Source organism: Mytilus galloprovincialis, chromosome 11, assembly GCF_965363235.1.
Source record: "Mytilus galloprovincialis chromosome 11, xbMytGall1.hap1.1, whole genome shotgun sequence".
NCBI classification, from domain to species: Eukaryota; Metazoa; Mollusca; class Bivalvia; order Mytilida; family Mytilidae; genus Mytilus; species Mytilus galloprovincialis.
Window position 1 is genome coordinate 11,700,081 of NC_134848.1, and position 14,077 is coordinate 11,714,157.

The following is a 14,077-nucleotide window of genomic DNA, read 5'->3' on the forward strand; positions in this document are numbered from 1 at the left end:
AGATACACAAACATGATCATCCACTTTGTACAAGTACTTTTTAGTATTATACATATCCCTTATATATTACTGCAATAATTGTCACGTCATCTTTGGGTTTATAATTTATCTTTAAATAAGCAATACCACGTGCGGTGAAATAGACAATAACTGTTTAGTGTCTTCAAATTTCAGCTGTATTTGTACGAGGCTACGAAACAGGTGTAATGTAAGCTTTAGCGAGCTTTTACTCCTGTTTCGAGCCGAATACAAATACAATTGATATTTAAAGTCATAAAACAGTTATTGTCTCCATCCTGCAATTAATTCTGTATATTGTTTGTGCTTTGAAATACACCAAAAACTCTTTATTTGCATTAATTTTGGATTGCAAATCCCTTGAGGCCCGCGTAGTAATATTTAAATCAAAGTTAGCTGAAGACGGGATCGCAAAAAAAAATCTCGAATAGTCAACAATAATACATCGCTTGGTGAATAAACATAACATCTAATTTCAACAGTAAAAACAAATAACAAAACATTGTACAACCTGAAACAAAAGTGTACAAGTTGTCCTACGCTTCAGAATTTGGAACTGAAATTGACATTCACTTAACATGCATGCTGAAATTGACATGTTCGATTATGTTACACATGTACACATTCAAGTTTTGAAATCGATGATTGTCCTCGTAGAAAATACTGCTGTTCATATTTGTCTGTAATCAGAAAATTGAATTAATTCGTATGGCTCTTTAGAAAATACACCCTATTTCCCGGTGTTTTCTAGTTCAATTGAATTAATTCGTATTGCTCTAAAGAAAATACACCCTATTTTCCTGTGTTTTCTTTTTTCAATTGCACTATTTGCGAGCAATAGTAAAACCTATATTGATAATACATTTTAAATGCATCAACCACGACTGTTTTTCTTAAGATGATCACAAAATTGGAGCATCTATCTTCACGTACAGTCTGATTATGGCATTATGTCACCAGTCTTATCGTGATAGATTTTTTTAGCTAAGCAATTACTCAACAAAATCTCTACTGTGAACACATTGCGCTAGAAAAAAAAATATGTTCTATAAATTGCCTATGCAATAACAGAAATGTGGATGATAGTTGATAGTTTTCAGTGTAGGCACTCAATAGAGACGATGGTGGGATCGTTCATTAAAAATCATTTCGTATGTACAATGGGTATTCTTTAATCTAATCGTAAGATTTACCTAGGAGGAAGAAAAGATATTACGCATTACAAATGTGTGGTGTTTTGTAATTAGATAAGGACATAGTTATGTCAGTATATGTATTCAGAACATTAACGACGTTTTGTATCCCAATTGGATCATCAACAACGTAATCGTAACGAACATTACTATGTAATATAGTTTGAAGCTTGCAGAACACTTAAAGAACGTCCAAGTTGCATAGAGTAAACATCATGACGTGTATACGTCAATAATTCGGTATAGATATACAATTACCGGATTTACACATCATATCGTTTCATTACAAATCGTTGCACACACGATATAATAATTGTACTAACTTATTACAAGATATTTCAGGTATGCGGAAAACGTATTTACTGCAGGGTGAATTTAAACAAATATCTGTTACTGAAAAAAATATTTAGGCAAGGGTATATCGTAATATACATGTAATTTAGGCTTCAGCAAAGATATATCATGTGCCTTTACAGGCTTAGAGTTTGTACGTGTCAACTATATATATATGACAGTGATATTAAGATACCTCGTAATAGTTGCCAAAATGTTTAAACTCAACAATTCTATACTTAACCATGTTTAGTGAAAATTTCCTCATGAATATATCATGATAGTACGTCATGGTTCCATTTCATCGCGTACATTGAAACATCAACCCTTTAAACCGAATATCACAGTTCACTTAACTAAAAGATCTTTAAACAGATACTAAACTCGTTCATATTCTTTCATTAAAGGGAAACTTCGCAAAAAAATCAAAAATTGATATTATGTTCATTCAGTATAAAAAAGCTCAAATTCATAGCTCTTAAAGTTTTATTCCGCTAGATAAGCGATCACCATCGATTTTAAATTTAGAGTATCAATTATCTGCGTTCGGGCATTTTGTCTTCTTTCCCGTTTAATAACAACGATATGTCTATAAACCACAAAGGAACAAATCTGCAGTAACCGATGTAGTCGTAATTGCGTGTCGATATCTTTATCCGACTAACTAACTTGATACGGAAAATATTCTTATTTTTTCAAATTACCATGGTATGCTGTTTTTAAACTGTTGATATTGGAATTAGGTAAAAAGTCAAAGTTGAAATCATAAATAAGTGTTCCGTGAAAATTGTTTTCGAAAATCTAATTTGTTCATAATTCTTTAAAGTAATCAGAGACATGTATATATGTCTCTGAAGTAATAAACTTTTTTGAAATAAATTCTGATCTTCCCTCATCTGATCACGAGCATGGCTAAAGGTATTACTTCCAAAGGTATTGTGAGGGGTGTGAGGTGACACGTCCAGGTATTCAAGCGATTTCCTGTCGGGCTTGCAAGTACATGCATCGTTTCACTTCTGCAGGTATCGATCAGTGTACACGGCGGATAACTTATAACTTTCCATTTTGAACTATCAGATGTATAATATACAATTCTGTCATACCTGTCATTACTAAACTCATACGCTTGTTTATAAATAACATTTCTTGTGTAAAGAATATTATTCATAAAAATATAAATACTAAATACCCAAAAAATAAGATTTGATGAAATTAAAATCTACTTAAATATTTTTTCCAAGGGTGAATTTGGGAAAATGTAATATTTACTCATTGTCAATAGTGAAGGACAGCTTGGAACATACCAGAAATATTGATTTAAAAAAATGTACGCACTTGTCGACGATTCGTTTATACGACTGGGTAGAAAGTTACGGAACTATAGCGCAATTTAAAATATATACATGAACATAAGAAAAAAACATATATTTTGAATAAATTGGGGTAAAAGTTTTGTAAATAGACTAGTCCACGTATGAAAACAGTATGTAATCATCGAATGTCGATAGACTATTGTATACCAGAAGAAGAAGAAGAAGAAGAAGAAGAAGAAGAAGAAGAAGAAGAAGAGAACCAATTTGATTTAAATACAGGTCGATGTATAATTTGATTTGGTTCTTCGAAGTTGTGGACATAGTAAAATCACAGATTTCTATTTCAATAAGATTGTTCTCAAACAAAGGAAGGAATTCGTCATCACAATTGTTATATATGCCACTGGACGAACACTAATTATCCCCAAGGGATGTGAATATTTTGCTGGGAAACTATTGAGTATCAAAGTTTCAAATTAATTTCGGGATTTATTTTCTTTCTTGGTATTCAAGGGAAATATGACATTAAATTGGTTCTGTCTTTTTTTTAAAAAGATGTGTGTCTAAGGTGGACGCCACAAGAACCTGTAATACTAGTACGAGAGTATAGCATGTAAACATTCCTTCTCAATAATATGGTTGTATTGGAAATCTTTTCGTACAGATTGACAACTCATGGTCCGATATGCATGTAATATTTGCCGATGACGCCCATAGTTCTTTCGACCATCATCATCTTATTCTTTGATATTGCTGTTAACATCGATGGTTCACACCCAAACAAAATGGGAGTAATGTACCTTCAGAGCTTCTCCGTGGTATACACTTGTGAGACTTAATATATAGACGAAATTTCTGTATTGAAATGAATCTACATCTTCAAATAACGATTTTGAGTAATCACCTTACAAACCAAAATAAACGTATGGCAAGATATAACCATGAAGGAATTTAGTTTTTGTCAGACGCAAGAACTCATCACTATCATAAACGTATACGTATATATATCAAGAACAAGCGGTCGATGTCGATAGTCCGTTTTCTAACTGTTCAGAGTTAGACATGTCACTTGTTCATTCTTGGAAGCCTTCATATTTCCCGTCCAACGATGGGAACTCTTTCTGGTTGTGTTGACTATAAATGCTGGTATGGTAATTCTGTCGTTTATCTGTACAAGTGGTTGCATTTCCTCTCCTTTCCCAACTAACAAACTAACGAAACGCTACTAGTCTGCTTTCTCTAGAGCTCCTCATCAATGGCGCTTATACGTCAGGAAACTTACATGTATACTAATAATGATTGTTTCAAGAACAACGATGTATGGACGAACTATTCTAAATTCGTCAATATCAGTTATGCATGACTAAAATATAAGTTTTATTACAACTACTGTATTACTTATTTGGATTAATGACGGCTATCATGTTCAACATTGCACAAATATCATCATAGAATATTTTTTTTTAAATGTACAAAAATCCTCAAAAAAAATAATGCCTTAGCTTAGATCATTGATATTCTTTTCACAAAAAGTTCGTGTAAATGATTGTCAAATGAATTTAATTATGTAAGAATGAAATGTTATAAAGAAACTAAAAAAAAATCATGCATGTTATATGTTGTATTTTTTTTCAATTAAAAACTTTAAAATTGCGATAGTTTTAGGAGCATTAAACACAGCCAGATTTGAATACAAGTTAAGAAATTCCGGTAAAGTCAATGATATCAAACAGATGTGCAATGGTATATCAAATTGGGAAATATTGCATTTAGTTTTTATTAAAGATTAAAACTACAATTTTTTTACTTCATATTTGAATCTTTACGCCAATTGCCGCTAAGAAAGTAATCCAAAATTGTTTCCTTTTATTTTTATACACTTTCGGAATAATGAATCTGAATTTTATTTTCAATTAATTTACAAAATTTAATTATTGTATCTTTATTCTCATCGTGTATTACATCTTAGTGTATTAAATACAGCATACTCTTTCTAATCCTTTCTGTTTATCCTTTCCAAATAACAACATTCATACCTGTGTACGCTTGAACTCACACCTGCGGCTAAATAGCTACAAGGTAAACGAATTGACCTCAAGCCGAGAAATATACAGTGACCTTTACAAAATAATATACACACTCTGCTCACACATTTGTTGCATTCAAATGATTATTAAAACAATAACGGTAAATAGAACTGAAATATTTTCAGTTCAATATCAGTTAAAATGTTCAAAAAATATTTTATGAAAAAATCTCAACAATAATTAATGAAATTTATTCAAAAACATTTACTAGAGATAATTTTATAGGAGTTTAATTCAATCAATACAAAACGGTATATGCATATTCATTTTCGTTCATTCTTATATTGTGGTTAATAACTACGACCATTCGTCAGCTGTGCGCTTTTAATTACGTATATTGACGATAAGCTATAAGAGTTAAACAGATTTTATTTTTTCCCAGAATTCAACAAATCGGGCTAAAACGTCACGACCCACTCGAGAATTCAACCAAAAAAGTTACAAATACTTGATTTTCTCCGTTATTAGAAGGAATATAAATTTAAAACTTTGCAAATGTGTTTTTTATGTAAAGATGAACATAATTAGATGATAAGTAAAAAATCGCGAAATTTCCCTTTAAAACGAGATTGTAGATGTGTACTATGTGTATCAAACGGTAAGTTGTTTTTGTATTTAAAACTAGCCGACCAGTGTGAGCTGATATTAGAACTGATGAAGTCATTATCAAAATATAACATGCCATTCATTTTTTTACGAAAAAATGCGTTCGGATATCGCTTCCGTCATCAGACCGGCTTTTAAGTCATAGACAAGACTTCTGATTTTAAACTTTTTAACATAATTTTCAACATATTTTGGGACAGGACAATAATTTTCGCGTTATTCTGTATGTTTACTATGATTAAATTAATCTAATATAAAGAGACTCTATATATAATTTAGTAGTGAAGTCGTACAGAAGAAACTTGGAATTGTTGATTAATAGCAAATATAATTTATTTATAGTATACGTATATTCATAGTATACAGAGACGCGAAAATCATGGAATTTACAGAAAAAAATAACGACTTAGAGTAATTGTCATGTCTCGTTTACATAAACATAAGTTCATTCTTGTACAAGTACAATTTAACCTAGCCGATATAGAAAAATTAATAACAAAGAGGTTGAAACTGTGTAAAAGAATAGGTGGAATGAGTTGCCAATGTGACAACGCTCAACCAAAGTCACAATTTACAAAAGTAAACCATTAAAGGTCAAAGTGCCGTATTCAACAGAGAGTATTGGCTCACACCGAACACCAAGCTATATAGGGCCCCACAAATTGATATGATTTAATATTGTGTATTTAACATATTCATGACAATATCTTTCGTAAATACACAATGCAATTTCTTCCGTAAAAGTATTCAGCATAATTATGGATATTACATTTTTTTCATAATGTTTTATAACACAAGCTTATACGACCGCACCATGAAAGGCACACATAAAATAAGTTTTTGTTTTATTGTCCCTCTTGTATAGAAATACTAATTCAACAAACTATTTTTTGAAAGGAAAATGTTGATAAACTTTTTTGTTTTTTATACTGACCTCATCATTTTCATCAGCAAAAATATCAAACGAGCCCTCTAGCGAATGACAATATTTGAGATATTTTATTTCACTTCTATAATTACGTGGCATGGTGATATTCGAGTTGATATATGTTCACTTCTTTTTTACATAAACTGATGGTTATTGTTCAACAAGTAATTTAAACAAATTCACACTTTTACCTGTGACGTCACTTTTGTACCGTTATTCAATCGTGTGACAATGCATGTTTTTAAGTGCTGTTCCATGTACGCTTTTTTCTGTTGTAAGTAACCCCTTCGGTGATAACACGACCATCACTTATATGCATATATTATCTTTGCCGTATTTTGAACATTTTTGGGGAAATTTTGGGTCCTCAATGCTCATCAACTTTGTGCCTGTTTGGCTTTATAACTGCTTTGAACTGAGCGTCACTGATGAGTCTAGTGTAGATGAAAAATGTGTTTGACGTTTTGAATTATAAACATGGTACATTTGAATAACTATTCGGCCACTTTTTATTGATTTACTGTTTCCAAAAGTAAGAATTATTCTGTATTTTGTATTTCACTTCTATAATTACGTGGCAAAGTGATATACGAGTTGATATATATTTACTTCTTTTTTTACATTAACTGATGGTTATTTTGCTACAAGTAATTTAAATAAATGTACACTTGTACCTGTGACGTCACTTTTGAAGCGTTATCCATGAAAATGCATGGCTTTTAAGTGCTGTCCTATGTTCGTTTCTTTTTCTGTTGTAAGTAACCCCTTTTATAATTTTGTTATAAATTTACTGTTTCCAAAAGTAAAAATTATTCTAAATACTGAGGACTTTCTTTTGCCAGGTTTAGATATCTTTAGCCGTATTTGGCACATCTCTTTGGAATTTTGGGTCATCAATGCATTTCAAATTTGTTCTTGTTTGGCTTTTTTACTCCTTTTGCCTTTATTTATAGCAATCGTGAATATAAAGGTATTGATGTATTCAACATTAAAGTAAAGGGAATGTTTCTATTGAATTATATACAGGTGAACCCCTGTAATGTCAAGTATTAAAATAAGGGTTGTTTATTCAACATTTTCATTACATATTGTTTTTTTTTAAAGTGCTGCAATGCATTTTCGGCTGGCAGACATATTTTTGTGGTTTTTTTTACAGCATTAATAATGTGTTCGTCGAGAAGACACCTGAAACAATACGGGAATGATTACAATTTGCAAGATATGTATCACATGTGAATATAAAGCTTAACAGTGCATATAATATTTCTTTTATATCTTTAAACACGACGAATTTAATAATACTTCTATACCATTTAAATATAAAACATCATTCTGTTCCATTGTCCTTTTTAAATACATTTTTGTAGATGTAATTATGATGACACATTTTGTTTAACGAAACCGGACATATTCATTTTTTTTTTAACTTGACTACTTGAGTTCATTTAAACATTATTTTGTGATATAGAAAAGTTTGACAATGGTGGGTGGTGCGTAATTCTTCAAACCACATATCAAGTTATTACTAGAGATTTATTGGTATGTTATTAACACTGATTTTGAACAGTACATATTTTTGTAAAATAACATTTGAGCCACGGCTATAATTGAGAAGTAAGACAAAAAAGGTTGAGCGATTAAATAAATTTTAAACTATTGTTTTCCTACAGTGTGTTACTTATAAGAAAAGATCAAATGATCTGAACAGAAATACAATTTTCCTCGGAGTTCAGTTTGTTTTTGATTTTACTTTATACCCTAAAATTGAAGAAAATATACCAGTTACTATCTAAATAATTTTATCGGCCTATCCACGAAGAAATACGATAGGCATACATATACTACTTTAACATTCATTGTATGCATTACACTATAGGTCATCATACGGTCTTCAACAATGGGCAAAGCCCATATCGCATAGTCAGCTATCATAGGCCCTGTAAATCACAACTGTAAAACAATCATACGACAAGTTTAATGGCCGAATTAATGTACAAAAAAACATAGGGAAAAAACAAGTGACAACCAATGAATAACAGGATTCTGGCTTGAGGGAGGTACAAGCACACATAATATGGTTGGCTAAAACATGTAAGTGGCACCCAACCTTCTCCTAACCTGGGTCAGGGGTGTAACATTAGAACGGACTATACCAATCCTAACTCATCAGATGGATTCAAATTTAAATACATCTAACTAAAAACAAATTGGGCATAAGTGCAACTGGTGTCAAATGATATGAAGTAAATTTTGTGACCCATTAAAAAAATAAGTAAAAATGGAATCAATTTATGTGTTTAAAATTATGAAATAGATATAGATGTGTTTAAACAGAATACACAACCAAAATTAACATAAAGAAAATTGTACACGATTTGATATCTTGATACAGTTCAAGTTCGTATATTGTTGAGATTATTATTATAGAAAATAACGTATACCTTTTATGTGCAAACATATCAAATGTTTAACAAAATGTTTTTTTTTCAAAAGTCCCAGATTTGTTCCTGTTTTTCCATTTTCAAGAATATTGAGACGGCCCAATACTTGGCTGTGTGGCAGCATTCATTTTGTAATAATATAATACATTTTTATTCTTATTAGTTTAATTTCAACATAAAATACAAATATTACTAAAATCCTAATTAAATATGGGAAATCAGTATTCCATTACTTTTGATATTTTCATCATGTTCAGAGTGTCAAACGTATTCGTGTTCCGTTTCAATAAAACTTTAAAGCCTGTTAAATTATTGTTCATAATATAACATTAAAAGCTACCTCATAATTGTACACAAAGGTAAAAGCATCATACATTTAAAAAAAAACATTTAAACACGAATATAATTACGAAATAGGCCTTCGTTCCATTTCGTTGATCCCATTGAATTATCGTCCCTTTAAACGTCGTGTAATTGTATACTCGTACAATGTTGAATTAAACCTGTTTTGAAAGAAATAAAAGTTGAACGAGTGAAGTCATTTAAACGCCATTTTGTATCACTTCATTCAAACGCCATTTTGTATCATTGCTTACAAACGCCATTTTGTATCTCTACTGTGAGGAAGGGTGAGTGTTTTTCTTTTATTGTGTTTTAACAGACGATTTACGTAGATGCGTACAAACATAATTTTGATAGAAGTTCGATTGCACGAATGAAGTCGCGTGCATTTCATCTAGTATTTGGCGCGTATGGAAATGATTGCTTGACGATACTTTATTGTAGCATGACGTCATTGCAAAACATTTTTAAAAAGGGTGTTATTACATGTATGCCCATAACATACAAACGATATTGTTCGGATATATTTATTTATACAAACACAAATTATAGTTTGTTCTGTGCATTTTTTTACTTGCGTCATAGCTCCATTGCCCCTTACTAATGTCAAGCCTTCAAATATAATTCAACTGAATATTTGAATATCAATTTCTGTTGATAAAAGCGACATTATGTTTAATGAAGAATTATTGAAATTATTGGCAAGTAAAACACAAATTGGTGTTCCTTTGAATATAAAATAAATACCAAACAAATATGCAATACAATTGAGAATGAAAATGGGGAATATGCCAAAGAGCAAAAAACAGCCGAAAGCCACCAATGGGTTGTCAAATGTTAAAGGCGGATAAAATGTAAGAAATTAAAAAAAAGGCCGTGGATAAGCATAACATTAAACCACAGAACATTGGGTTAAAGTCCAAACAAATTATTTGTTTCCCTCACTTAAGAAAATCATAATAACATATAACGCGATTTCAGACAACTGACAGGCTTAGCTGGCTATTAAACCAAGTTTTATACACATTTTTTTTCATAAGGTATTGCGTATAGCAAATCAAGAATATGGCAGTTGTTTTCTATTCGTTTGATGTGTTTGAACTTTTGATTTTATCATTTGATAAGGAACTTTTTAATTTCTATTTTCTTGAAGTTCATTATTTTGTTATTTTATTTCATCATGTGTACCTCACTCTAGTGTCATATTTTGAGAAGGTTTTTTGCCGTTCCAGAGTACCTTAGATCAACTCTCGTTTAATTCAGTCTCTCGTTTGTGATTTAGTTATGAATGTAGCACGTTTTCGGTCTGTTCTTTATCTTTGCATGTATCATGTTTCTTTTTTCATACATCAAATTGTCAGTTTTACATCTACTTTTAAATGAGCCCTCTGGTTTTTTTTGTAAGATTCGTGTCTTTATTTTTATGTGGTGTTTTGTGTACAGTTATTTCTATGTTGATTGTTTTGTTTTTTGTCATGGCTTTGTCAGTTTATATTCAACTATTAGTTTTAATGTCCAATTGGTTCGTTTGCCTTTTTCTGTTTAAGTGTCTTATATATAAAGTTAGCCTCTTTTTTCATATGATCAGCATTTTACGTTCAAATTGTTTTTTTTATCAGGTTGCAGAAGCTTTATATATTTGTTATCTGTTTTGGGAAATCATGTGTTTGCAAAGTAGTAAAACACAATTGTTTTCACGACATAGGGTTTCAACCTTTACCCTCTAGGTACGATGGTTTAGTTATTTAGAGCGACTTCAAGGTACGGAAAAGAAAGGACGGTATTCGTCGTCTTTGTTGTCTTAATCTGCGATTTACAGTTTCAATTTATCAGCTTTTTTATATCTGGTTTTGAAAAGTCTCACAACTATCATGCAATGTATAAAAACAGTGTATTTTTAAAATTATATAGCAACTAAAAAGGAATATGACACTTGCTATAAATATATAAAAGCATTGTATTTAGCAAACCCCCTGCTACGACCATGCTATTCTTACAATGCACAAAAATATCATTAATAAGATGGGTCCAAGTTTTTACTCTTTCTATTCAAATTAATACATATATTTGAACAAAGACACTATATACTAGTATACATGCATAGTTACATCTACTTTCAATGTTGAACATCAACGCTTTGTGTACAATACACCTTAATTCTTTTGTGTGATCTCATTTTCAGAAGTCAGTGATAAACAGTCAAATCATGATTATTAGGGAGGAGCAAAAAGACTTATCATAGGCTTACACTTCATACATTGAACATTTACTAAATTAAAGTTGTCATGGCGAGTAATATGACAAAGGAAGAAGATAATTTTCTTCGCATTGTTTACTTAAATTACCGAGTAGGAACAACAGCGCTAAGGAGGTATTTTGACAGTGTTCATCCAAATTTGCCATCAGTTTTGTCATCTCCATCAAATAAGGCAATACTTTCAGACCTGTACAAACCACCCAGAGGCCAAAGGAAAATATTGTACCTGGAACAATGGAATACTTTGTATCCATCATCAGGTAATTTTCTCATTCGATTTAGAATATGAATGAAATGTAAAGTGGTAGATACTCAAGATGGTACTCTTATTTCTATAGGAAACTCATCATGTTAGCCTTTATACAAAATTTTAAAATGAATAACACTTTACCAATCTTGTCTTAATTTCGTGTTCTTATTGTATTAAGAAATAGATTAATTTTGTTAATTCTACAGTCATAAGACATTCAAAGAGAGTGGTGTAAAATGTTCCATATCATAAAAAGATAGTTTAAGGTTAAAAACTTTCTATTATGGTAAAATTCACATTTCATATTGGACGAGTAGCCATTGCAATGAATCATCACATTTGTTGTTATGGTAGCGTTACCTTGTTTAATAACGTAAAAATTGAGTGTTCGATGATACATGTATATCACAATTAACAGTATATGCAACCAGGTATCATTTATAATGTATTGATGAATTGCTAAACTATGCATTTCGTTCAAGGTTAATACATTTGGAAAGAAAATGTACATACTTACAATTAGAGACAGACAACAATTACCGAACTAATTTACAAATTGAGCAATGTATATGTAAATTACAAATAGAAAGAACCATACACGAATGAAAGGAATCATAAAAAAATGATTTTTTGGCATTAAGAAATCGCTAAAAGCATTACTGTCCTTGCATATTGTTAAAATAAGAAAAGCCCTTTGACTAGTTGTACACTTGAACATGAAATAGATAAGATATAAGTGCTAAAGCTGTGAGTGAATTTAAAGTTCGTCACATAGCAGTTCATGAGATAAAAATTAAAGAAAGATAACATATCCAACTGTTCATACTTTTTCCTAGGGTCACCTGTAGTTTCCTCTGCCGATTTGGATGTTACGTTGATGGTTTGTCTTCTACGAAATTTATCACCATATGTTTCACCACCAGCTTCAGGATTTGATGCGTTACCACTGTCAAATGATTTGTCTTATGGTGCGCACATAGCACGAATTAAGTATTATAGAAATGTCATTGTTTCGCATTCAAAAGATGGAAAACTATCAGATACAGTTTGCAACAGAATATGGATCGATTTGGAAATGGTAAGAATATTATTAGTTTGTATAGGACTGCAACATCTGTGCGTCGTCATCGGAATAGATTTGATTAGCGAAGAATTGATTGAGTTCAATTGAATGGATCTCTATGAATTTGTATAACAGGATTCCACACTACAAAAGGGAGGCTGGGTTTTATTCTGGGGGTTATGTTCCAAATTGTTTAGAATTGGGGGCCAAAAACAAGCAGTTTTCGTGTTTTAAGACAAACATTGTTGTATACATGTAAGTGTATGAATCTTTACGAAATTGTACCACAGGGTTCCAAATCTCATAAAGAAGGTTGGGATTGATTTGAGGGATTATAGCCCAAATCATTAGGAATTACGCACCAAAAAGGTGCCAAAGAAAATGGATTTTGTATTCGCGTTGCTAGACAATAACTTAAGTGTGAGTCTGTAGATCTCTATGAAATTGTACCACATGGTTTCACACCAAGAAAAGAAGTTTTGGATTGATTGTAGGGGTTATGAACCTAATCGTTGGGAATTAAGGGGACACAATACTTTTCTAATATTTGTTTTAATTTCTTATTTTTTCTAAAATTTCTCTTCGGTTTATCTCAAAGTTGTAAAATATAAGGGTTCAATAATATATGTTGAATCTTAACAATGCTTAACATATGTTCAGATTTTTTTTGGGCCCAACATAACAAGGAAGTCTAAATTGGATCCAAATTAAACTTTTTTTTTAGTTTAACGTTAATCGTGTTTTTAGCATGTTTCGATTTTCTACACTGTTGTCAAAATGAAAATTAAACCCTATGGAAAATGTTCTATAACGCGAAATTATCTCCCACCCTCCCCCCTTTTATGGAAAATTGAACCCCTAGGTACTTATTAATGCATTATAACAAGCTGGAAAATATATGCCAGTTTGTAAACCTGATATATGAAAGGTGTCGATTTTTCAAAGGTAAAGGTTGAATTGTCCATGCCTGAGTACAGATGTTTAAAATATTTTATAACATGTTTAATCCTTCCCAAGTACTTATTAATTATGTTAATGCTGTATTACTATATAACAAAAGTGGAGTTACTATGAATTTGAAAACATGAGGTCTATATGGGGGTTCAGTTTTTCATAGTCAGGGGTTCAATTTTCCATTGCTCAGTAAAATAAATTTTAATACATTTCTAAGATATTTTATTCCTACCAAGCATTTATTGATGGATTATAACAAAATAAAATAGCTAGAATATCTATTACAATATGA

General features: G+C 31.1%; 1 protein-coding gene across 1 annotated transcript in view; it reads left to right on the forward strand.

Moving 5' to 3' along the window:
• Positions 1-14,077, forward strand: part of LOC143052029 (uncharacterized) — a 106,415-nt gene that overhangs the window by 81,825 nt on the left and 10,513 nt on the right. The window contains exons 2-3 of the mRNA XM_076225004.1: positions 11,444-11,778; positions 12,605-12,846. Of these exons, the coding sequence (XP_076081119.1) occupies positions 11,547-11,778; positions 12,605-12,846 (474 nt within the window). The 5' untranslated portion in view covers positions 11,444-11,546. The remainder of the gene's footprint in view (positions 1-11,443; positions 11,779-12,604; positions 12,847-14,077) is intronic.